Source organism: Equus quagga, chromosome 2, assembly GCF_021613505.1.
Source record: "Equus quagga isolate Etosha38 chromosome 2, UCLA_HA_Equagga_1.0, whole genome shotgun sequence".
Classification (NCBI taxonomy): domain Eukaryota; kingdom Metazoa; phylum Chordata; class Mammalia; order Perissodactyla; family Equidae; genus Equus; species Equus quagga.
The window spans coordinates 174,008,843-174,035,809 of record NC_060268.1 but is presented as its reverse complement, the minus strand read 5'-3'; the positions used below and the strand labels follow the sequence as shown (position 1 = coordinate 174,035,809).

General features: G+C 38.8%; 1 protein-coding gene across 2 annotated transcripts in view; it reads left to right on the top strand.

Annotated features, from left to right (window-relative positions):
* Positions 1-21,352, top strand: part of ATE1 (arginyltransferase 1) — a 165,926-nt gene extending 144,574 nt beyond the window's left edge. For both annotated transcript variants that reach the window (XM_046652097.1, XM_046652096.1), the window contains exon 12: positions 19,791-21,352. In XM_046652097.1, the coding sequence (XP_046508053.1) occupies positions 19,791-19,969 (179 nt within the window). In that variant the 3' untranslated portion in view covers positions 19,970-21,352. The remainder of the gene's footprint in view (positions 1-19,790) is intronic.
* The last annotated feature ends 5,615 nt before the right edge of the window (positions 21,353-26,967 follow it).

Here is a 26,967-nt window from a genome sequence, read left to right as displayed (position 1 = left end):
CCCCAGTCCTCTCCGAGATCTCCGGCTATCCCTAGTCCCACGGGGCGGGCAACAGCTGGGGGTCGCCCCGCCCTCTGGGATTCTCTCCAGGCCTCTCCCGGAGCCTTGAATGCTGGGCGTGGCCCCTCTGCTAATGGCAGACAGAGAGTTTTGTCTGCTGCCCGGGCGGAACTCCGGCGCTTCCCCTCCGGGTCGCAGAGCCGGCCTTTGAAACTTCCCCCAGCCCCGGTCCTCTCTGAGATCTCTGGCAATCCCTAGTCCCACGGGGGCGGGCAATGGCCGCTGGGGGTCGCCCCACCCTCTGGGATTCTCTCCGGGCCTCTCCTAGAGCCGTGAATGTTGTGCGTGTCCCCTCTGCTAATGGCAGACAGAGAGTTTTGTCTGCTGCCCGGGTGGAACTCCGGCGCTTCCCCTCTGGGTCGCAGAGCCGGCCTTTGAAACTTCCCCCAGCCCCGGTCCTCTCCGAGATCTCCGGCAATCCCTAGTCCCACGGGGCGGGCAACGGCAGCTGGGGGTCGCCCCGCCCTCTGGGATTCTTTCCGGACCTCTCCCGGAGCCGTGAATGCTGTGCGTGTCCCCTCTGCTAATGGCAGACAGAGAGTTTTGTCTGCTGCCCGGGCGGAACTCCGGCGCTTCCCCTCCGGGTCGCAGAGCCGGCCTTTGAAACTTCCCCCAGCCCCGGTCCTCTCCGAGATCTCCGGCAATCCCTACTCCCTCAGGGCGGGCAATGGCAGCTGGGAGCCCTCCGTACCCTCAGCGACTCTCTCTGGGACCCTCCGGGCGCCGCGAACACCAGGCGGGGTCTCCCAGCGGGCTCAGGTGTGCAACTCCAAAGTTTCCCTCTGCGTTTAGGAGTAATTGCGGGGGGTTTAGGTAGGGTTCTGGTCACCTGTTTCCACCGTCGCTCCTCTGTGTGTGCTCGCTCCTGCCCTAGATGTGTGTAGATCCTCTGGGGGCGTCCGTTGGAAGAAAGCCGCTTGTGGGTACTAGGCTGCTCGTCGGGGTCGGAGAGTTTTCACCTATTTCCACATCCTCCCGGAGGAAAGTCTGTCCGCCTTCCGATGTATAGTCGCGTCGGTATCTCAGACGTCCTGAGATGCTGTCTGGATATCCTTTGTCAAGCAATAAGTGTCCAAATAATTGTAGACTCGAAGGGGGAGAGACAAAGAGGACTACTCACGGCGCCATCTTGGATCTTTTCCCTCCAAAATTGATGAAATTTTAAGCTGCGTTTTTCCAAGCAACGTTGACTGATATGTAAAATGAATAATGATGTTTACATTTCCCTTGTTGCTAATTCTTCTCAAATATTGAGCTTATTGTTTATTCCATTTTAGTCCCTGAATTGTGAGAACAGGTAGAAATTAATGGAAATGTAAAATCTGCGTTTTTTTAAAAAGGACGTAAGAGTTACATATTCTCTAATTTGTCTGCATAAAGATCTTGGAAACTTTGACTGTTGTCCTTGAGTCTCTTCACTGGCCTTTGCACTCCTGCTGTTTGGGATTAAAAATAAAACCTAAAGTATGTTTCATGTCTGAGTACGAAAAGCTTTAGGATCCTAGAATAAGATGGATTATGGCTGGTGAATCTGGGGCTAGACGAGGAGCTCCCTCTAACCTTTCTTCTTAGGTAAGTAGTACCCATGTTTGCATGGGGTATGGGTTATAGCTTAACACAGCAGACTGTCAGTATTTTGATGTTCAGAAAATCATTCTTTAAAGTGGAGAGAGATGGCTGTGTCTAACTTTGCCTTCGCTTGTCGCAGCCTTTTGTGAAAGTTTTTCAGGGATCTAATTTAAGGTTTTGTTTTGGCTGGGTTTTGGGGTTTTTTTTCTGGCAGCCTTGATTTCATTTGCTTGTGTTAAATGTTCCTTTATTTAAAATCTTTTGCAAGCTTAAACTGGTTAAGTGCCATTCTTGTAGATAGCCAGGTTTGCTTTAAGGCTTATGTGTGTAAGAAGTTTTAGACATTCATTCATTCATTTAAGATACTTTAATACAGTGAATGTGCAAAGTGTCATTTTGAAATTGCTCTTAGAGTGAATAATGAAAGGTCCTGATAAGATTGGGTTTGTTTTTTTTTTTTTTTCAGTTAAGGAGGAATCTTATAAATCCCCCACTCATCTTGAATAATAAATTATTAAAAATAAATCACAATGAGTTATTGTTTAATTAAGTCAGATCAGACTTATTAAAATTTGGCTTTATTGATCAAAGTATTTGGTTATAGCATTGTTTGAATTTTAAGCACAAAGAAGTAATTGATCTTCATGTTCAAAAGCAGACAGGTAGTTTTAAAGAACATATACATAATAAAACCCGAAAATATTTTAAATTTTGCATAAGATACTAGAGTTTTGCTTTTGCTTATGAAAATCAGTAAAATCCTGAAATAATACCTTTGCTAATCTCAGAGATTATTAGCGATTTTTATGGTAAAATAACTAAACTGCAAAGACGTGCCCCAATAAAAATATCCTAGATATTTTACTGTATTTCCTTTGTGAGTTCCCCTTCTCATTGTGGTTTCAATTTGCATTTCCCAAATGATTAGTGATATTGAGCATCTTTTTGTGTGCTTATTGGCTAGTTGTATATCTTTTTTGGAGAAATGTCTATTCAGGTCTTTTGCCTGTTTCTGAAAATCAAGTTCTTTGGGTTTTTTGTTGTTGAGTTTTAGGAGTTCTCTGGATATTAATGCCTCATCAGATAGTGATTTGCAATGCAGTTGATTTTTGTATGTTGATCTTGTATCCTGTGACTTTGCTGAACTCACTTATAGTTCTTGTTTTGTAGAGTCCTTGAGACTTTTCTACTTAGACTATTATGTCATAAGCAAATAACAACAGTTTTATTTCTTCTTTTCCAATCTGTATGCCTTAGTTCCTTTTCCTGCCTTGTTGCATTGGCTAGAACTTCCAGCACTATTTTGAATGTAAACTGTAAGAGCAGGCATCCTTGCCTCATTTCTAATCTTAGGGGGGATAGGATTCATTCTTTACTCAGTTGAGGAAGTTCCCCCCATTCCTAGTTTTCTGAGAGTTTTTATCATGCATGGTTGTTGAATTTGTCAGGTGCATTTTCTGCATCAATTGGTGTGATGATGTGATTTTTCACCTCTAAACTGTTAATAGTGTAGTAGATTACATTGATTGGTTTTCAAATACTGAATTAGCCTTCCCTCCCTGGCAGAAACTCATCTGTTAAATTCTGTTTGCTAATGTTTTGGAAAGAATTTTTGTATCCATATTCATAAAGGATACTAGTTTGTATCTTGTAGAATTGGTATTAATTCTTCTTTAAATGTTTGGTAGAATTCTCCAGTGAAACCATCTGAGCCTGGAGATTTCTGTTTCGGAATTTAATTGTCAATTCAGTTTATTCACTAATTATAGGGCTATTTAACCTTATCTGTTCCAAATTAAGTTGTGGCAGTTTGTGCTTTTTGAGGTTATAGTCTAAAAGTTTTCTTTCTTACTAGGCTGTCCCTTTCCTGGTCCTTTGGTTAGAGGGAGAAGGCTTTTCTTGGTACTTGGTTTTGGTCCCGTGTGTGTTGGCTTTTTAAGGTTGCCGGTTCTCCAGTATTCCATCTGGAATCCATGAGGCCAAGAGAAAACCCAAGGAGCTCACCACCGTGTCCTCCTCAGGCCTCAGAGTCCCTGGTGGGCTGCCGCCTTCTCTCCCCTCTCAGCATCATCTTAGGTTTGTTTTATATCTGATACCCAGGATTTTCTGTTGGACTTAGTGGGAGAGTAGGGGAAAGTAGGAAGGTCTGACTCATCTTCCTCGAGGTAGAAGCCCTCCTGTCTTGTCTTTTCTTAATTTAAAAAAATGCCCAAAGAACTATTTTTTGCTAGTTAGGAGTGTGTAAACTCTTGTTTTAGCTGTACATTCTGACAATACCATGAAGAATATTGAACGTGTTACAGGTGGTTAATATGTGGTAAATGAGTGATTGTGTTAAAGTTACTAAACTTTAGTAAACTAAACTCTAAAGTTAATTTACTGCCTAGTAAAAATCAAATTTGATAAAATCTGGTCCAAGTTTTATAAAAGACGTATTTATGTCACTCTAATATTACTACTATATTAACTTTCAGAGAGATTAGAGCAACCAGTTTTAAAAATCCAGAAAAGCAAACCAAATTTTAAAAGACTGAATCTGTGACAATAACAAAGCACAATGATGATAGGTGATACCAACACGATAGCCCCTTACTCCCGAGTTTTTGATGTTCTTAAATTGTTTGTTTGTTTATTTGGTGAGGAAGATTGGCCCTGAGCTAATATCTGTTGCCAGTCTTCTTGTTTTTGCTTGAGGAAGATTGGCCATAAGCTATCATCTGTGCCATTCTTCCTTTATTTTGTATATGGGATGCTGCCACAGCGTGGTTTGATGAGTGGTGTGTAGGTCTGTGCTGGGGATCTGAACTTGTGAACCGTGGAGTGCACACACTTAACCACTATGCCACCAGCCTAGCCCCTTAAATTGGTTTTTTAAGGGACCATCAGTATCTCCCTCCCTCATCTTTTAGTTTTTCAGTCTCTGCAGATTCACTTTATCAAATACAAATAAAATTACATGGTAGTCTGGGTCCTGCGGACATTTTAATTTTTAATTATATCATGTAACATAGAATTTATTTGTATAAATTAAGTCATTCTAAAAATATTCTGTGGCTTGTGTTTACATTAAAGTTAGGGTATCCTGAAAATCTTTATTATTATATAAAGAACATCCTCATTCTTTTTTTTAAATAAACTATATTTTAGAATAGTTGTAGATTTACAGAAAAATTACAAAGATATTGTAGAGCATTCTTGTATACCCCACACCCAATTTCCCTTATTGTTAATATATTACGTTTTCTCATTCTTCTTTTTTTTATTAATAGACTTTATTTTTTGAGCAGTTTTAGGTCTATAGGAAAATTATGCGGACAGTACAGAGAGTTCTTGTATTCTCTCCAGCCCTCCACCCCCAGTTTCTCGTTATTAACATTGTGCATTTGTGTGATATATTTGTTACAATTGATAAGCCAATATTGATCCATTATCATTAACTAAACTCCATAGTTTACATTAGGATCCACTCTTTGTGTTGTACATTCTATGAGTTTTGACAAATGTATGATGACATCTATTACCATTATAGGATCGTACAGAATGGTTTCATTGCCCTAAAAATGCCCTGTGCTGCACCTGTTCATACCTTACCCTCTCCCCCTGCATTTCTGGCAACCACTGATCTTTTTACTATCTCCATAGTTTTGCCTTTTCCAGAAAGTCGTATATTCGAATCATGAAGTCTGTACGCCTTTTCAAATTGGCTCCTTTCACTTAGTAATATGCATTTAAGGTTCCTCCGTGTCTTTCATGGCTTGATAAATCATTTCTTTCATCAGTGAATAATAGTTGAATGTACCACAGTTTATTCATTCACCTGTCAAAGGACATCTTGGTTGCTTCCACATTTTAGCAATTATAAATAAAGCTGCTATAAACATTCGTTTACAGGTTTTTGTGTGGAAATAAGTTTTCAGCCTCCTTCGGGTAAATACCAAGAAGCACAATGACTAGATCATATGGTATAACTATGTTTACCTGTTCTTTTTTAGTGGTTGCATACTTTGATATTATTGGTAATAACTTCCCCCAACCGATGGATATTTAAGTTTTACATTTTTTGCTATTACAAATAATACTACAATGTACATTTAAATATACATCTTTTTGCACACATACTAATATTTCTGTAGGATAGATTCCTAAAAGAAGGATTGTTCTGACCAAGATAATGTGAATTTGCTCTCCAAAAGGCACATTGTGTACTACAGCTGTCTACCCTCTGTTGTACATAATATTATCAAGTCTCCTGAGGCTCAGAAGAAAGATTGAGGCTGGACCTGAGGGTTTGAAGTTCAGACTTAAAGATGGTAATTGAATTCACGGACATGAATGATATTTCCTAGGGAGAAAGTAGAGCAAGAAGAGAGGACGACCTAGAACAGAATACTGCGTAACTCGCAACATATCAGGAACACGTAAAGGATTACCAGAGCAGCAAGAGAAGAAGCAGGATAGGTGGGGTCAGGAAAGCCTAAGGCAGCGTGGATTTCAGGGAGGAGAAGTGGTCCTCTGAGTTCATACTTTGCTGAGGGTGATGAACACTGAAATGTGTTCATTATACTCAAGAACAAGGAGACCCTTTGACCTTAGTGAAGAGAGTGAAGGGGACTGAGCTGAAATACACATTGAAATAGATCGTGGTGTGGGTGGGAGATGAGGAAATGGCCATTCAATAAATACTTTTTAAAGAAGGAAAGAAAAGTAGAATAAGGTAACTGGAGGGTAAGTAGGGGTCCCAGAGAGTTTTGTTTGTTTGTGCAGATGGCAGAGCCTAAGCTTTTGTAAAAGTTAGTGGAATGGAACTAGTAGAGAGAAAAATTGATCACAGGAGTATTGTGATCTACAGAGATTATATACACATTGGACTGAGTCCAAGAATGGGAAAGAGGACAGACTTCTGGATTGACGCCTTTGGCAAAGAAAAGTGAATTTGTATTTGCCTCTGAGGTAGATACTGTAGTTTCTAATTTGATTTTATGCCCCAGGAAATTCTCAAAGGTTTTGCTGCTTGAAGGTACCCTTGGAAGTCTCTCGTTTAATTCTCTTGGAAGGCATCAAAGTCAACCCAATGCCAGATTCGCTCTTTGGAAGTGAGGATTGTAGCTAGCTTTCATGGTAAATGGGAGTTTGCCTTTGTCACCTGATGAGTTACCTATCAATGAGGCTATCAGTGAGGTTACCAATGAGATTACCTATTACCCTCATGGTAATAACTTTCGTGAGCTGTAGAATATGGTGGAATTTAAAGCTATTGATTTAAAAAAATAATAATTTGTCAAACCAACTGAATATCGTGGACCCTAAAATAAACTGATTCAATATATTTAGTAATAAAAAAATTATCAGCTATCCATGTATTGACTTAGATTAAATATAGTACTACCCTTGCTCTTTTTTCGGGACTCTGCTTACGGTTTTTATTCTTATCGTGATAGCTAAATTTTCAGATACTTTAACATGTAAGGATCTCTAACATGTGAGAAGAAGCTAAACAATATGAAATTATCTCAATAGGCTGGAGTGGTGGGAATCTGTCAGAACAAAGTTTAACAGTGAAAGAAGTACAGGTGTAATGCTTGGGTTCCAGAAACACACAGATATGAGGGAACCTGATGGGAGGCTGAAGAACAGTTTACCATTAGTATTCATTAATTTTTTATTTTGAAGTAATTTCAAATTTACAGAACAATTTTAAGAATAATACAAAGAACTGCATACCCTTCACCCAGATGCCCCGGTTGTTAACGTGTTACCACATTTGCCTTATCATTTCCTCCCTTTTACTCTGTATTTTTTTTCTGAACCACTTGAGAATAAGTCGCAGATACATTGCATCATTATCCTTAAATATTTCAGTGTGCTGCCTGAAAACAAGGACATTTTCCTATATAACCAGAGCACAGCCTTCAAAACCTAGAGAGTAGCCTTGATATGTTATTCCGGTCTAACCACAGACTCTCTTCTGGTGTCAGGTTTTCCCAGGAGTGTCCTTTATAAAGCAGAAACGCACACACACCTGCTTTCCTCTCTCCTTCTTTCCTTTCTGATTCAGAGTTCAAGTCCGGATGGTGCCGTGCATTTACTGTCGTATCTCGTTAGTCTCCTTTTATCTGGAACTGTTCCTTCATGTACCCTTGTCTTTTATTTCCTTGACATTTTTGAGGAATACAGTCCAGTTACTTGGCAGAATATGCCTTAATCTGTATTCATCAGATGTTTCTTGGTAATTAGATTCACGTTGTGTGGTTTTCACAAGAATACCATAGAAGTGATGCTGTGTTCTTATTGCATCATCTGAGGAGATGCACTGTGAGTTCATCTCACTGATTTATATCACTTGGTAAAGTGATATTTGCCAAGTGTCTCCACTATAAAGTTACTAAGTTTTTTGTATCTGTTAATAAGTAATTAATAAGTATTTTGTAGGGAGGTACTTGAGACTATGTAAATATCCTATTTTTTTCAAACTTACATCTACTAGTTTTTACGTCCATTGATGATTCTTGTTTGGAATCATATATTACTCAGATGGCTGCCAAGTGACAATTTTCCAATTCCATCATTCCTTCTACTTTTATTAGTTGGCCTTCTACTGTAAGAAAGAGCAGTCCCTTCTCCCTGTTTGTTTATATCAGTGTGGATCCATAGAATCCTATTTTAGCCAATGTATTATAATTCATTACTCTCATTATTTATTTTGAATTCTCAAGTTGTCTCAGATTTGGCCAGTGAAAACCTTTTCAAGGTGACTCCTGTGTTCTTTCAACATATTCTCATCATTCTTTGAGCATTTACTTACTTTCTGACACAAAATAGTCGGCTCATCTTGTGCCTTCTTTGACCCAGCTCTGCATTTAGGCACTTCTCCAGGGAGCTCTAGTTCCTTTTCATGAAGAGTAATATTTAGAAAACAAGATCTGGGCAGTAAGTATGCTCATTGCTACTAGAGTTTCATTGCTTCCAAGCCCTCTCAGTAGACAGATCTAGGAAATACATGTGTATATACACAAACAAACACACTTTTATATCTATATGTCTATGCAATATATAAAAGCCATGAGTTTCACCAGTACCTCCAATTGTAATCCAACACAGCAGAATTTATTCTAGTCTTCTCCTTTTTATCCCTTCTTTGACAGAGAACTCTGAGCTCCCATTTTTTTTCAACATATTTATTTATATGATCAAGTCCCTTGTATGTAACTAATCTCTTGACCACACAGGCCAGATATGGCCGGGCCTGCCACCCTTGAACTCGCAGACTGCCTCTTTGGCCCCAGCCCCAGCACACAACAGCAGATGTGCAAACCAACTTCCCCTTTATCTTTGAGAAATTCTGTAATGGTGTGTTTTGGTTGTTTTAATTTATATGTCTTTTATTATATTGTTGTCCATTTTTAAATGTGGCCTTTATTAAGTTAGACATTGATGGTGAAATAGGAAGTATTTAAGAGAGTATTTAAGGGTCAAAATACCCTTAGAGTAGAAATTTGAGAGACTATCCACCCTTATTCATCATCAGAAGAGGGTTTTTATTAGCATTTTACTTAGCTAACCAGTGTTTACTAATCCTACCAGCAGTATGCTGAGGCAGGAGATAAAACTGTTGTGATCTTTGCATGCAGTTGACAGTGTCTGGCATTATTCAGCTTTCGTCTGGTGACCTTTTACAGGACCTTGATACCAAATGACCATAATATCAGAACTAAACTGAAGTTCTTTCTGGTTGGAACATCTAGATGAATTATGTTTTGTTTTGTTTTGTTTTGTTTTTTATGTTTTGTTTTTTATTACATGATTTCTGCAAGCCAAGAGTTATTTCAAGTCAACATCACATTGTGAGTTTAACAAGATTGCATAGTTTTTTTTTTTCCCCTTAAAAAATGCTGTTCTCAGGTCCGGCCTAGTGGCGTAGCAGTGAAGTTCGCACACTCTGCTTCAGCAACCTGGGGTTTGCCAGTTTGGATCCCAGGCTCGGACCTACACACTACTTATGAAGCCATACTGTGATAGGTGTCCCGCAGAGAAAGTAGAGGAAGATGGTCACAGATATTAGCTCAAGGCCAATCTACCTCAGCAAAAAGAGGAGGATTGGTGGCAGATGTTAACTCAGGGCTAATCTTCCTAAAAAAAAAATGATATTTTCACCAGGGCAATTAGGCAAGAAAATGAAATAAAAGGAATCTTGATTGGAAAGGAAGAAGTAAAACTGTCTTTATTTGCAGATGACATGATCTTGTATATAGAAATCCTAAAGAATATATTAGAAAACCATCAGAACTGATAAATAAGTTTAGCAGGGTTGCTGGATAAACGACCAACACACAAAAATCGATTTTATTTTTATATACTTGTAATGAACAATCTAAAAATAAAATTAAGTAATTTCATTTATAATATCATCAAAAAGAATAGAATTGTTAGGAATAAATTTAACAGAGCAGTTTAAAACTTATATCCTGAAAAATATGAAGCATTGTTGAAAGAAATTATGGAAGGAAATAAATGGAAAAAAAATTCCATGTTCATGGATTGGAAGAGTTAATATTGTTAAGATGGCAGTACTCCTCAAATTGATCTATAGATTAAATACAATCTGTATGAAAATAACTGGCTGGCTTCTTTGCAGAAATTGACAGTTGATCCAAAACTTCACATGAAAATTGAAGGAACCCAGAAAAACCAAAACAGTTTTGAAAAAGAATAAAGTTAAGACTGTGTGTTTCTGGCGTATAGATAGACGTATGTATCTATACATATGGACTAGAATTGAGAGTCCAGAAATAAATTCTCATATTTATGGTCAATTGATTTTCAAAAATGATACAGAGACAATTCAGTGGGGGAAAGGTCCTGGGTCAACTGGATATCCACATAAAAAAGAATGAAGTTGACTCTCTATTTCATGCCATCTACGAAAGTTAACTCAAAATGGATTAGACTCAAATGTAAAAGCTAAAACCATAAAACTCAGGAAAAACTTAGGAGTAAGTTTTTGTGACCTTGGATTAGGCGATGGTTGCTTAGATATGATACCTAAAGCACAAGCAGCAAAAGAAAATAAATAAAGTAGATGTCGTCAAAATTAAAAACTCTTATATTTCCAAAGACACTGTCAACCAAGTAAAAAGATGATCCATAAAATAAAAGGATGTATTTGCAGATTACTTATCTGAGAAGGATCTAGTATCCAGAATTTATAAAGAACTCTTAAATTCAGTAAAAGATAACCCAGTTTAAAAATGGGCAAATTATTTGAATAGATATTTCTTCAAAGAAGATATATGAATGGCCAATAAGCACATGAGAAGAAACTCAACATCATTAGCCATTAGGGAAATGCAAAATCAAAACCACAATAGATACCATTTCACATCCACTAGGATGGCTATAATCAAAAAGTCAGATAATAACAAGTGTTGATGAGGATGTGAAGAAATTGGAACTTTGATACCCTGCTCGTACGAATGTAAGATGGTGCAGCCACTCTGGAAAACAGTGTGGTAGTTCTTCAGTAGGTTCAGCATAGACTTATCATGTGACACAGCAGTTTCATTCCTGGGCATATATCCAAGAGAGAGGAAGACACACAAAAACCGATGCATGAGTGTTCATAACATTGTTTGTAATAGTTTAAAAGTGTAAATAACCCATATGTCCATCAACTGCTGAATGGATAAATAAAGCGTGATATGTCCTTATAATAGTACATTATTTGGCAATAAAAATTAATGAAGTGCTGATACATTGCTACAATATAGATGAACCTTGAAAACATTGTGCTAAATGAAAGGAATTCAGTCACAAAAGATCACACATCTTGTGATTCCACAGAGATAGAAAGTAGATTGATGTTGCTTAGGGCTAAGAAAGTTGGGAGGAAACGGAGAGTGAATGCTCCTAGGTGAAGGCTTCTTTCTAGGATGCTGAAAATGCTCTAAAATTGGTTGTTGTGATGATTGCACAACACTGTGAATACACTGAAAACCATTGATTTGTACACTTTAAATGCGTGAATTGTATGGTATGAGAATTATATCTCAATAAAGCTGTACTAAGTGGTATTTTACAAATAAGCTAAGTTTAGATTTGTTTTCTTAGTTTTCATTTTTACTGAAAAATATTGAGTGAAATGACTCTCAACAATATTCCTTATAGAATATGAAAATGTGTAATTCTCCCTGATGGGTTCCCAAAGCAGTTTTTGAGCCTCACACAAAATGGGTTGAAGAACTAGCTGGTTGAGCTCAGTTGTTTCTGTCATAACTACTATGCCTTCCCTTCCCTAGCCCTTTGCTATCCCAGACTAAAAAGCTTCTTGTCACAATTTCTCCCCACCTTCCCCACCCCACCCCCTCCCCCATAGTGATTAAAACATTTGTTAATACCTCCTGTCACTTTAGAATAGTCTAAATCATATTTGACTTTGAACTTTTGAGAGTTGTTTAGTTTCAGAGTTGAGTTCTATCATGTATTTGTTCCAAATTTCAGATTCTTCTTTTCCATCACACTTTTGCCCAACTATATTTAGCTTCATTAACGTTACCAAGGCTGCCATTTATACAGCTGTCTTCATGAGAAACTGTAAAGGATGTAGCTTGTTTTCATGTTTATGTAATAATGCTGTAGCAGTAACTAAAGGAGTTCAGAAAAAAACTGTTTCATCGTTTTCTGGAAAGCCCAGAAGTTGTAAAGTCTCTTTAAGAATAACGAATGAGTTAAATCCCCATAAGAAGCAGAAGGAAAGCTTTGATCTCTAGATTCTGCTCCTTTGAAAGCACCTACAACGTACAGCTCATCTCCTGTGAATAAACAGTGGGGGCGGGGTGGGGAGGGGATCAAGCAGTTTTTGCCCACCAGACTTTTTCTTGGAGATTAAAATATCATAGAGTTGACAGCATATTTGTATCACTAGTGATCAAATGCTCATCTCAGAAAAGAGTTAGCAAATTGCCTTTGGTTTCTGTATTATGAAATTAAACTGTGATATGTTAGAGAAAGGAAAGATGGAAAAGACTGTTGTTGGCACACATTTCCATGACATCTCAATAAAATGACAGTTTCCCTTAGAGGAGATGGCAAATCATCTTTAATCTCAGAATGGCTTATTTTTCTAATATCTACAAGGTCCTCTCAGGAAGAGCCCTTTTCTGCTTTGTGGAGTCAGATAGATTTTTGTCTACAAACACTGATGACCTTTATCAGGCAAGCACTACAAGATGATTAAAAAAGGATTTTGTGAGGATTTGAGATGCCTTTTTTACTTTAGTAAATATAATAATAGTTATTTTCAGTGTTTTAAGTATCTGGTAGAATTTTTGTTTAGGTTTTAAATTGGTTTTAATACTAACTAATACAGCATGTGCCAAGAATCAGAATCTGCCTACATTGCGAATGTCACTAATGATTGTAAAGCTGCAGACTGTTAAGCCTAGAAAGCAGAACTGTGTTTTGTCTCTGCTAATCAATGGTTTCTGACGTTAATACACTATACCCATTGAAATGGGGATTGATTTGATTGTTTGACCTTAATTTAAGGTATGGCTATGATGTGATTCAAAACTTTGCATTCAAATATTTAAATGAATCTTATGAAATTGTTAAACACTGGTAATTTGGAAGCTTGGTGGGACGAGGAGATTAGTAGGAGAAAGGATTATATATGGGGGCTGAGATCACTCACTGTTTATTTCTTATTATTTGAGTTTTTACAACAAACATTACTTTTATGACTAAAAAAGATATAAAATAAAAAATTAGTGTGCTTATTATTGAGTGTTCAGTAATTTCATTGACAACTAATTCCCAGAAAATTTCTTGTTAGTTCAAGTTAGTGAAAGATCAAGTTTTTAAAAATTTATATTGTATCTTTCCTTTGTTTCTCTTAGTATATGTCTTGTTGGTCTGTGTTCTCTTTTCCTAAAGTCCTGGCAGCTTTAGATTAATATCTTTGGGTAAGCAGAATTCTAAGTTTATGTTCTAAGCTAGAGTTGCAATTTAAGTTTGTTTAAGTGGGAAAAATAAGTTTTGGTGCAACTTTTTATCTATATGACTTTTCACTGCCTTTTTTATAGTCAAAATGTATAATGGGAGAATTGAAGAATTTGGGGCAATTAAGAAAACTAATTTTTATTTCAGTAAATTAAAAAAAATTTCAGTTAAGTCTCAGCATAATCTGGTGAGTTGGTGATAGAATTAGTACCACATTATTTGAAATATTAAACACTAACAGTAATAGCAACGCCGTGAACTTCCAGAGTATTTGAACACTAAGACCAAATGCATTTGCCATCTTCAGATGACTTGGATACATTAACATTAAAGAAAACAAGGAGAGGATTTTAAAATTTATTATTACCACTTTTTTACAATTATGTATGATGTTAAAAAGTGAATACCTGGGGGCTGGCCTGGTGCCATAGTGGTTAATTGCATGCACTCCACTTTGGAGGCCCCGGGTTCTCAGGTTCAGATCCTGGGCACAGACCTACACACTCATCAAGCTGTGCTGTGGCAGCATCCCACATACAAAATAGAGGAAGATGGGCACAGATGTTAACTCAGGGCCAATCTTCCTCACCAAAAAAAAAAAAAAAAAAAAGTGAATAGCTGGTTGATTCTACCTTATAAGTGTGTTATGCATTTGACTACTTTGATCCAGAACAAAGGCCTCAAAAGTATTTGGAGTAAAAATAATTGTTGAGCCTGAGTGATTTCTATGCTGTTAGGCTCTCTAAAGATGCTGTAAATTAATTTACAAGCTTTATGAGACTTCATTAGATATATATGTTAAACAATAGACAGCAGCAGCATCACAAGCCAGTCTGGAATTCAGTGTTTGAAACTTGCACATTGTAGTATTTCCCCCAAATTTGATATGCGTATAATTTTAAAACTGTTCCTGTTATCTTAATAAATAGAAATGAAGTCTATATTTTGACAAGTGAAAGAATACAAAATTTCCTACTCTCTAGGAGGAATATATTTTGAAATAGTGGATGTAAATTATACATAATGATGGATTTTTCCTAATCTTCTGTTTTTATTTTTATAGGTCATACTAGAAAAGAGAAATTAGAGGGTGGAATTTCATTCTAGATAAAATAAGATGATAGCATATCAAGTTTTATGTTTTTATTTGCTGGGATGTTCCATTCATTTGAATCTTAAAATGTGTCTGTCCTGAAATATTTTAGGATAAAGGTTTAAACTGTTAAACATCATTCTCTATAGTTAAATATAGTCTTACTTTAAAATTCCAATTTTAAAAATCCAGTGTTTTAGATTTAGAAGTTTCGTGCAATTTTGCCAATGTTCTTGCTTCTCTTCTCTGCTGTTCTCACTGTTCTTTGCTAGTTTTCTGTTTGTGTTAGACTCCAAACACACTTGACTCTACCTGCCTCCTGCTGGTGGCATTTATAGCCGGGTACGGGAGCTAGTTGCCGTGTGGTAGCATGCATACATTAAAATGTCTGCCTTTTCCTTTGCTTATCACTTGCCCTGGTAAGGGATGAGGTAACCTAGTAAATGGTCAATATTGGTTTTACATACATGGATTTTCTGCTCTAGTTGGATAAAGTGATTTGTAAGAAGCAAACAACAACAATATTTTGAAGTTGATACATCCAGCCAGGAACACCAGAAGCACTCCAGATATTTACAGCATAGTACATTTAATGCAGAAAATGGGTGAAAATGGGCAGTGGTGTTCCTGAGAGCCAGGCAAGGCAGAGAGGTGACCCAGAGATTACCAACAGCAGGAAGCCACTGCCACCCCTGGGCTGCAGAGAAGGGGCCCAGGGGCCAGGGCTCCCAACAGAAGCTGGAACCTTGACAACTCAAGAGCAGCTGGAGCTGCTGCCAAAAAGCAGAGCCAGGGAAGTGAGAGGAGAGGTTTGGGGAGAAACATCCTGGCTTCTGTGTCCCCTAGCTCTAGCCTCCTGCAGCGTAGAGCAGAGCAGAAGGCGGGGAATGGGCTGAGGACAGAAGGGCCCAGGAACAGCCCTGGGGGTAAAACAGCAGTGCTGAAGAGATCCCTTCTCCTGCCAGTTTCTATCCTTCTTCACCTGATCTCCTCTGAATATGTCCTGGATAAAGTGAAAATCTCAAACTACGCTGGCGTTCACTTCTGTGGATGTGAGAACCCTCTGGCTGGTGTCCTTGGTGTTCCCTTTCTCCTCATCCCTCCGTGCCTTCCCAATCTGGGATCTAAGTGGAAGGATGTGGTCTTCCTGACAGTGGATGACTTCTTTTTGGGTAATAGTACATGATGAACTGGCATCCCCGTTAGAAACTTGTAAACAGGCATAGAGTGTAGTCCGTTTGGGGATGCTCTAACTCACTTTCTCATACGATGATTGAGATCAGCTGGCCTATGAGTCCGTAAAATGGGATCTCTCTTTCTCTTTTAGAAATTAGAAGAATAGTGGTACTTCTCTCTCTTCTGAAACTGATCTTAGATGATTTATCCTGATTAATTAGTGAATATCCCATAGAGAAAACAACGTCAGTTGAGGAAGAATAAATGTTTAATATTTCTTGCTTCCACTGCAAAATAATAAAGGATGTAACCCAACTTAAGTATTCAAAGCACAGTGTGAGGTAGGCATCCAATGAATGTTTAATGTATAGCGACTCTATTGTGAAAAGTTGGTTGTTGGCTTTAAGAAAGAAGTTCATAGCTGGAGGGCCCTGAGAAGTCTAAAACAGTTCTCTTCATTTGTAGAAAAGGAAACTGGCATTTCCACTTTTCATTTTCAGAAGATGCAAATTTAGCAAAGAAAATGCCTAAATCAACCTTAAAAACAACTTTTTAAAAATTCTAAAAGCCTTATGCTAATTATAGAAAAACCCAAAAATGATGAGTCTGTGTGTGTGTCCCACAGTGAAAGTTTCTTGTCATACTGCTCCCAGAGATGGATTTGTTCATTCAGCAAACATTTATGGAGCACCCACTGTGTGTCTGGCATTGTACTAGACACTGGGGAAATAGTAGTGGGCAGAACAGTCATAAATAAAATTTTTTATTTTATTTTCATTTTCTTAGCACTTTCTAGTGGAAATGGAAACAAGCAGTAAGTAAATGTGTATGTCAGATGATGGTAAGTGCTGTGAAGGAAGATGAAGGAGAGCAAGGGAGAGGGGGGACACTGCTTTAAACAGGACCACGGAGGCCCTCTGAGGAGCTGGCATTTACAATGATCCGGAGAAGCAAGAAGGTGAGCCACACGGCTCTCTGGGGGAGCAGAGGCAGTTCTAGCAAAGGGAGCAGTCAGAGACGAGTACTGGTAACACGTCAGTGTGTTTGTCCAGATTTCTTCCTTTGCATACACTAGGCTTTTAATAGAAAGAACAATTTTGGGGGGCCGGCCCCAATGGCCGAGCGGTTAAGTTTGCGTGCTCTGCTTCGGCAGCCCAGGGTTGGGGGGGTTCAGATCCTGGGCGCGGACCTCTGCACTGTTCATTAAGCCACGCTGAGGTAATGTCCCACATGGAAGAACTAGAATGACCTACAACTAGAATATACAACTGTGTACTGGGGCTTTGGGGAGGAAGAAAAGGAAGAAGATTGGCAACAGCTCAGGACCAATCTTCCTCACCAAAAAAGCATTAAAAAAAAAATTTGTTTATACTGTACCTACTTTTTTGTCATTTAATAATCTACCTTCGGATGCCGGCTCGGCGAGCCAAGGAGTGGAAAGAAGGATTTCTTGGACTCTCAAGGTCTGGTAGTAGTGCTCCTTTATTCAGAGAATAGCACGGAGTAGCATGGAGACAGGACCCATGGGCAGAGAAGAGCTACAGCATGGAGACAGGACCCATGGGCAGAGAAGAGCTACAGCATGGGGACAGGACCCACGGGCAGTGAAGAGCTGCAGACACGGGGAAAGGACCCATGGGCAGTAAAGAGCTGCAGGCATGGCAACAGGACCCATGTGCAGTCAAGAGCTGTAGCATGGGGAAAGGACCCGTGGGCGGTGAAGAGCTGCAGGCATGGGTTGAGGGCAGGGCTAAATTTATAAGGCAGAGATATGTGAGTTATTTCTTTACAAGACAAAGGAAAGATTATGTAAAGTTATTAAAATGGTATCAGTGCAGGTGGGGTCTGGTTATTGGGTGGTCCTATAACTTTGGGTACGAATCAGGTCGAATCCGGTCAGGACCTCCCAGAGGATGATATAGATCAGTATGTAGGGAAGGACACCTTGGGCTCCTCTGCCTGGTGCAGCCTTGATCCTCATGGTCTGTCTTCCTTTGTCCTTTTAATAGCCGTATAACATTTTATTATATGCATTTACCTTAGCATATGTAACGGGTTCTCCACTGATGGACATGTAGGTTGTTTCTGGTTTTTCAGTAATGCAGAGAGTAGTGCTGTAAACATCCTTGTACATATATGGGAACACTGCTGTGTGTGTTTTTCTAAGACAGTGGTTCTCAACCCACTTTAAAAGGCTTAAGGAAATACTGATGCTCAGGATCCATTCAGACCAGTTTTTAAATCAAGATCTCTGGGGATGGGATCTAGACTTTGGTATTTTTTAGAAGTTCCTCAGGGGCCAGCCCCGTGGTGCAGCGGTTAAGCGTGCGTGTTCCTCTTCAGCGGCCCGGCGTTCACCGGCTCAGATCTCAGGTGTGGACATGGCACCGCTTGGCAGGCCATGCTGTGGTAGGTGTCCCACATATAAAGTAGAGAAAGATGGCCACGGATGTTAGCTCAGGGCCAGTCTTCCTCAGCAAAAAGAGGAGGATTGGCAGCAGTTAGCTCAGGGCTGATCTTCCTTAAAAAAAAAAAGAAGTTCCTAAGATGATTCCCATCCATAGACAGGGTTGCGAACCACAGCTGTTGCATGATTCGTAGCAGTGGCCTTGCTGAGTCAATGAAACAGAGGTACATTTTAGTAGATACTGTAACATTGTTGTCTATATTAGGATTAGCAGCAACTGCCAATAATAGAAACCTAAAATAATTTGGCATAAACAAGATAGTTTATTTCTGTTTTATGTGAAATTCTGTACATAGGCAGTCCAGGGCTGGTGTGGCAGTTTTGTTCCACAAAGTCCTCAGGTACCCGGATTCCTTCCAGCTTTTGTTTTTGCTGAACTGAGGGAAAGCTCTTAGCCTCGGTCTCCAAGATGGAGGTTAGAGCTTTTGCCACGGCGACCGTGTTCCAGGCAGCAGAATGAAGGAAGGGTTGAAGACTGAAAGAGGCAAAGGGCGTGGGCCCCCTGTCCTTCTAAAAGATTCCTGGGAATCACCACAAACACGTCTGCTTGTATCCTGTTGGCCAAACTTGGTCACAAGGCCACACCAAGCTGCAAGGAAGGCTAGGAAACAGGCTTTCCTCTGGGTGACCAGTGTGTCCTGCTAAAAACCAGGGGTTCTTTTATGTGGAAGAGGAGGAAAACTGGTAGAGGCAGCCACTTGCTGTCTCCGCCCTGTCCTCTGTGAAAGCTGTCAGACCTGCCCCCTGCCCGTTGTCCGCACCTGCCCAGCTCAAGTCAGCCTGAGCTGGCGAGTCCGAAGAAAGCTTTGTTGCAGAGATGAAGACTTCGGACGGGATGTTGGCTTGGGGAGAGGCACACAGTAAGTTGACATCAGAGGAAGAAAAACTTTATCATGTATGAGAAAGTAATCAAGGTGTCGAAGGCCAGTTGTTTTTTTTTTTTAAAGATTTTATTTTTTCCTTTTTCTCCCCAAAGCCCCCCCGGTACGTAGTTGGGTATTCTTCGTTGTGGGTCCTTCTAGTTGTGGCATGTGGGACGCTGCCTCAGCGTGGTTTGATGAGCAGTGCCATGTCCGCGCCCAGGATTCGAACCAACGAAACACTGGGCCGCTGCAGCGGAGCGTGCGAACTTAACCACTCGGCCGCGGGGCCAGCCCCTGAAGGCCAGTTTTTAAATGTACCGTTCTTCCTCTCCCCAACGTTTCAGCTCTCTTCATAGAGGGAATGTATTACCTTTCAGCAGGGCCTTTGTTAGTTATTTATTAACATATTCAAGTTAGTCTTAATGCTGCACACGCTTGTTTGAACATATTGCTCAAAGAGGACATCTTAATACATAATTTTCACATTTCAAAGTAAATATTTTTAAATTAGGAAATGAAAAGTAGATTGATATGTGACTTTTTTAACCAGTACTTTTTGTTATTGCAGTGGATGAAGGTCGCAGTCGGGAACCTGACCGATTGCAGGTGCTTTACAAGAAAGTCGTCATGCCTTATGGTGTTTATAGGAAACAGCAGAAAGATCCCAGCGAGGAGGCGGCCGTGCTGCAGTACGCCCGCCTGGTGGGGCAGGCGTGCTCCGAGCGCATGCTGCTGTTCAGGAACTGAGACCGCTCTCGCGCCCCTCTGCCCAGCGCCCACGCGGTGCTGAGGAGGTGTGCCCGGCACAGATTCATTACTGTGGGGAAATTCCAAAACCATCCACAAATGAGACTTCTTTATTTTAACTGTTATATGGCTTTTCTAAAATATTTTGTGGCAGTGTATTTGTGAGAATCTCATGATTAAAGATTTTTAAAATGTTATGACCTAGCCTCACAATTGGGGTTTATCATTTTGGAAGTTTGTTTTATCAACAAGATGTGGTAAACTTCTCTTAATATTTTGGAAAGTAAAATTAATATGTGACTCATAAGTGATTTAAATCACAGTTGTGCTTTTTTGTTCTGTTAGGGAAATTAAAACAGACTGTTTCCTCAGATCTATTTAAAACATCACTTTATGCAAAAAACCATAAGTGTGGGGAAGAAGGTGGGAAGTCCGTTTCATCACTTAGAAAATGTCTTCTCAAGAGAACAAAGCTCTGCTGTTACTCCATGTTCAATATTAAATTACTGCCAAATGTTATGTTGTGTAGTTTAATAGAAAACTCAAAAAGAGAAAATATGAACATTAAAAAAAGGATGTCATGTTAACATGGGACGTCTGTTTACCCAGGACAGTCCTTTTCATGTCTATTGTCTTGGCGTGATTATTTTTCTTAGAATAATTATTAATAGTACTCCCTTTCACTCTCAAAAGTATCCCAGCATTGGCAATAAAATATACATTATATATTTTATTGTATGTAAAACATATTACCCTAGTTATATATTATGTTATTTGCCCAGTTTCTAAAAATCTTAAGAAATTGAGTTTTTTAAGAAAAATTTTGGCTCCTGCTTTGACCTAAGCCCCATCAAAAGTAAACATGCACTTATTTTTCATTCCTTAGAACTCAGGACACTTGTCTTTGGTTATTGATTAAAAATTTGTTAATATCTGACTGCTTTTATAACTACGTTACAATCACATTTAATGAAGTAGGCATCATTTGACCTCCCTTCCAAGGGCGTGAGGTGAGACAATCCATTTCTTGCCCTTTGATTTGGAAGAAGAGGAGATGCTACACTTAGTAATTTGAAGCAGAGGGTAGCACCTTCTTTCCTTCTCTCTCTCTTTTGTTTGGTCCTTCACCCATTCAGCAAGTGTCCCTTGTCCACCACTGTCAAGGTGGCAGGCACTGTGCTGGGAGGAAGGAAGAGAGCCAGATGTGTCGGTTCACAGTTACGCTTGAGTTGTGCTGGAGACCGGGGAGAAGGGAAGAGAGTTATCTTCTTGTGCTCGTTCTCAGCTGATCTCCATCTTCTGCCAGCTGCTTGGCCACTGAGTCCGTTTCATTCCTTGTTTTGCCCGTTTTTCTCTTTTCTGTTGATTGATCTTTTTAAAAACCATAGTATAAAACTTGTAGTCTGAATCCCACTACTGATTTTAAATTTGACTCCTAAATGCTCTGAATTTAGATAAAACATTATAAAATAATTTCAGCTAGCTAGAATGAAAGGAAGGATCATACATAAAACAATAATTTTAAAAATCAAATGTCTAGAAATTGAATGTCCAAATAAACTGTGCATTTGTTCACTCAGAGTGTGTGTGTGTGTGTGTGTGTATAACACCTGCGTGTGCAGGTGCTTGCTCACTGGGGATAGAGTACTGAGCAAAGCCATATTCTCTGATTGTGTGGATTTCACATTCCTTTGGAATTTTGTCCTTGAAGATAGTTCCCCAAGAGCATTTGATCGACTTTTATTTACAACTTCCTTCAGAATGGGTGGAACATTTTCTTTTTTCCCCTTCTAAAATGAAGATAGCTTAATTTGTTTATTATTACAGAAATGATACTGTAAGCAGTTAGCATGTTAAGAAAAGTATAAATAAGAAAAATCATCTGAAATTCCACCATACCAGAGAAAGAATTGTTATATATCTATATATACACACACACACAATTTTAATGTAAATCGAATTACACTCTACATGTGTCCTCAACAGTAAGTTATGGACTTATATATCTGAATTTTGAAAGAAATTCCAAAATACGATTTCAGAAGTGTTGAGGGTGATGTCAGTATTCTCAGAGTAGTAGGCTACGTCAGTACTTGGTACGTTTGGCATTTTAAATGCCCACGTTGATGTCACCAGCTGCATTCCACCTACTTAGTGATGAGCGTAGAATGGTCTCCATAAAGATCACAACTTCGGAGTATTGAATGAGAGAAAACTTTAACTTTACATCTTACCACAATTCTGGTTTCCTCCTGCAGAATTCAGTTTAGGGTTCCTTCAGAGGACAATGATTCGTCACTCCTGTGTCGGAACCGTGGCACTCTTCCTGAGGGTGGCATTCTAGGTTGGCTCCAGTGGGGCTGCAGAGAGAGTTGGGCCTGAAGATTCTCCTCTCCTGTTGCTATATTCATGCGCTGTTTTTTTGTGAGTAGGTCGTATATTGATCCCAGTGAGCAAAGTGTTTTCAAAAGACAATTATTTGTTCTTTTGAGCCCTAGCTGAGTGAATATCAATAGTGGGCCAGGAAAGGACAGTCAAAAAAAGTGACCAGGCTTTGTCAGTTGACGGGCAACCTAGTTAAGAAATCTGATTTTATGTTAATGGCTTTCCTCTAAAGAAAGACACCTGAGGACCTTTCAAAGCGTTTATACTTTTTCAAGGCTGGAAGCTTTGCATTTACTATCTTAGTGTTGTAGTCCCTTTCTGATTTCAGATAAATTCACACCTCCCTCCTTGTCTTGGGAGCAAAAATTTAATAGAGATTCCCCATGCTACCGTCTTTATTTAAATTATTTCAGTTCTGTGAGATTTTCGTTATCTTATTTTTAAAAAACGCAATCGGAGCACTTTTTTTTATATTCTAAAAGATAGAGGCTGTTATCAGATGAATATATTATTCATTTGATTAAAATTATTTAGATAAGAAATTATTACTGTTTGTGTTTGCTTTCAAACAACTTTTTATCCATTTTCCAAAATATCAGTTGTGTGTAGTTTCTTACCGTAGGAGAATCTACTATGTTAATGAGCCATTTCAGCTTTCTGAACAGTATATGGGTTGATTGTATAGGTTTTCTATTGTTTCAGTATGAATAAAGATGAGAAAGAATATGATGACCGGTTACCTAAAATGTATCTATTAGTGCTAATGTTGAAGAAAGAAGGAAATGAAATGGAAACAATTGGGAAATGTTTGAAGTAGAAGTTACTCAAATGTGTATTCTCTTCCAAAAGGAAACCAGTGACTAAGGCAAAACAAGTTTGATTGCACGTGATGTTTTTTGCTCTTGTGTATGCTTTTTGAACAGTCCATTTGATAAAGCTTGAATGGAGAAAATAAAGCTGCTTCTGTCTGCAGTGGCTCTTGCTGGTCAGTACTTAAAAGACATATAACTTTATCTTTTAAATTCTCAAATACATTACCTGTAATGAATATGCAGAAAACATTGGTTATATGAGTCATAATATTTTCGATAATTGAATTCCAGATCATTTGGTTACCTCAATCAAAGCATAATGGATTCCTTTCTCTGAAATAAATAAAAGCAAAATAGATCTCACTTTAAGCAAAAAGTCTGGACTTTTGTAAGATAAATTAGGGAATAGACATTCCTTTTCCCAAAGGGATTCAAAATAAGATTTAAGTAGCAAACTCGAATATAATTTCTCTTAGAAATTTAGTTTACAGAGAAATTTCCAGAAATATCTCATAAAGTGTGCTTTAATCATTCATAGTAGTCCACACCATATTTATGGAATACATTTACAAGTATTTTGCCTTTTTTTACAGTAAAGAGAATCGTGATAGGTTTATGGTAGGTGAATCCTATTTTCCAAGTGATTTAAATATTAATTGTGATTCCCACTGATGTTTTTTTCCAGAATGGAAATAGCTTTGTTGTTTTTCTTATTTGAAGTGTTCAGTGTTCACCAGAGAACATTTAGAGGATATAGAAAAGGATACCAAAGAAAATAAAAATCACTTCTAATCCCCTCACTGATCACTACTACCATCTCTGCCATTCACATTTTGGTGTATATCCTTTCAAACTTTTTTCCACTTACATGAATGTATATGTTTTGTTTTATTTTTAAATAAAAATGTAATGCTGTGTATACTGTTTCATAATTTTTAAAATATATTTCAACATCCTAGTATATTGTGAACATGAAAATGACGGAAAATAGAATTGTTTTAATGGCTGCATAGTATTCCACTGTGTCTATCTTTTGAGAAAGGAAGCTTAAGCCTTTAGCCCCTCCTTATGGGTAACAGGAGTTGTTGACCAGCATTAATGTTTTTTATCAATTCTTTGTAAGACTTGGTAACATTGTTCTTATTCCCTTTTTTCTCACTTCTCTGCCTTTCACTAAACAGTAGGAACTTTCTCCTTCCTTGAAGGTTCAGAAAATGTGTAGCTTTTAAAACTTGGTGCCCCTGCTCTCATTGTCCCTCAACTAAATACTTTCTGGGAGATCTACACTGCCTTTTTTTTTTTTTTTTTTTTTTGAGGAAGATTAGCTCTGAGCTAACTGCTGCCAATCCTCCTCTTTTTGCTGAGGAAGACTGGCCCTGAGCTAACATCCATGCCCATCTTCCTAGTCTACTACACTACTATTTTTACAGTTTGCACACCTCAAAAATTTCCAGTTAGAAATTGTCTTCTTAAGGTTCTTTACAGAACAAAGGTCTTTCTTTAAAATGGGTGCCTGGGAAGAGTGGGTAACCATACCACTATTATTAATTGAGCTGTTTTTGACTTTTAACAATATCTTGGTTGGGGCTGGCCCTGTGACCTAGTGGTTAAGTTTGGCACACTCTGCTTCGGTGCCCCAGGTTCGTGGCTTTGGATCCCAGACACTGACCTACACCACTCATCAGCCATGCTGTGGTGGCAACCCACATACAGAATAGAGGAAGATTGGCAGAGATGTTAGCTCAGGGCAAGTCTTCCTCAGCAAAACAAACAAAACTTTAAGATTTAATTCTAAGAAAAATTTCATTTTTATATCCAATTGGTTGTCAGAGTTCATATCTTCAATTCAGTCCTATCCAGGAAGTATTTTCTTAGTAACTGTTTCAATTAGACCAAGAAGTAAAGTTGTTGAATAGTTTTACATGCCAAGTTTTTATTCTTTTAGAATTTTAAAATGGCTTGCAGATTTTTATAGCTTGATTTCCTCATCACATCTCTTCACCTGCAATATTAAGAAATAATTCCAACAGAAATGCTGTTGAAAACAAAAAAACCTGGCATTGCAAATCTTAATGTTATGTGGCATTTGTGATATTTAATAGTTAATTACCCTTTAACATGGCGCTCCAAAGTAAACGTTTCAGCCGTCCTGGAGGAGGAGAGAGACGTCCTTCACTTGTCTGGCATGCATAAAACAGACTATTATTAACTAGCACAAAAATCTTCATTTCTTTGATCATTATATGTGATTAAAGCCAGTGTACAAAGAGTGGTTTTTAAATTTTATCTATTTATTTATATGCTGCAAGCTAGAGATGTTATACCAAAAAGGTATAAACACTGTGCTTCTAACTTGCATAATTCAACTATGTGATTTTGGATCATGTTGTCCCCTGAACCTTAGTTTTTCCTGCTTTCGTCATTCTGTGCCAGGGTCTTAAAATCATTTAACATAGGCCCCCTTTTTTTTTTAATTAGCGTTAAATGAGAACTCATGAATACTTCATGAAGTCCAATTCATCACACTTTGTTAATTCAGTATTCAGTGAGTCTGAATAGCATCTCTCGACTAATGGAGCTTTTTGATCAGGAAACAAGAAAACAGCATTTCAGGTTTGTGAATTCAGAGCTTAAGGCTCTCAGCTCAGTTGTGTATGGACAGTTCTCTGTACTTGTCAAGCATATTTTAGAATATTGAAAGATAGCCAGACTGTAATTTGGAAACTAACTATTGCTGGTGTAATTTTATTGACTACTAAAGATTATATATATAATCTATATATTATATACACACACAGCGAGAGAGATCATGCACTTAATTAAAGCTTGCTAATAACAATATGATTCATTGTCAGTTTTCATTCACCCTTGATAAAGTGTTTAGATTTATAAGCCCGTTGTAGAAGTCGGGCAAACCGAAAGCTCCCCTTTCCAATAAGGTAGCCACTAGCCGTGTGTCTCTATTCAGTTTAATTGAAACTTAGTTCCTCAGCCTCACCAGCCACGTTTCAAGTGCTCGGTAGCCACATGTGGCCCACGGCTGCCGTTTTAGTTTTCTGGGGCTGTCATAATAAGTTGCCACAACCTGGGTGGCTAAAACGACAGGAATTTATTCGCTCATGGTTCTGGAGGCTAGACATCCCAAATCAAGGTCTCCTCAGGGGCGTGCTCCCTCTGATGGGCCCCTTCCGGCTTCTGGTGGTTACCAGAAATTGGTGTTCCTTGTCTGGAAGCTGCATCACTCCCAGTTTCTCTCTGCGTGTTCACATGGCTGTCTTCCCTCTGGGTCTGTTTCTCTGTGTCGTCTTCTCATCTTACAAGGACTCCAGTCATACTGGATTTAGAGCCCACCCTAATCTAGCATGACCTCATCTTAACATTCGCAGACCCTAATTCCAAAGAAGGTCACGTTCGCGGGCACCTGGGGTTAGGACGTGGGCACATCTTCAGGGGGCAGGTAATTCATCCCGGAAGAGCTGCGGTGTTGGGCTAGTGCAGGCAGAGAACACCTCCACCTTTGCAGCAAGTTCTGTTAGTGGTGCATAAGGTGATTTTAAAAAACTAAAATATGCCATGGTTTGATACATCTTTTAGGTTTCTATATGGCAAAATACCATGGAACTATTACAGCAGAACATTTGGGGCAACTTATTGTGACCTTTTCTGGTTTCTCGTAATTTGCATGGTGCAGCCTATTTCCAGCTTTGAGGTAAGTGCAGCCGTGCGTACGTGTGGATTACCACGGGGCTCTGTCAGTTTCCTAAGATAACGGCCATGTCATTATGATTTAAACTGTGTACA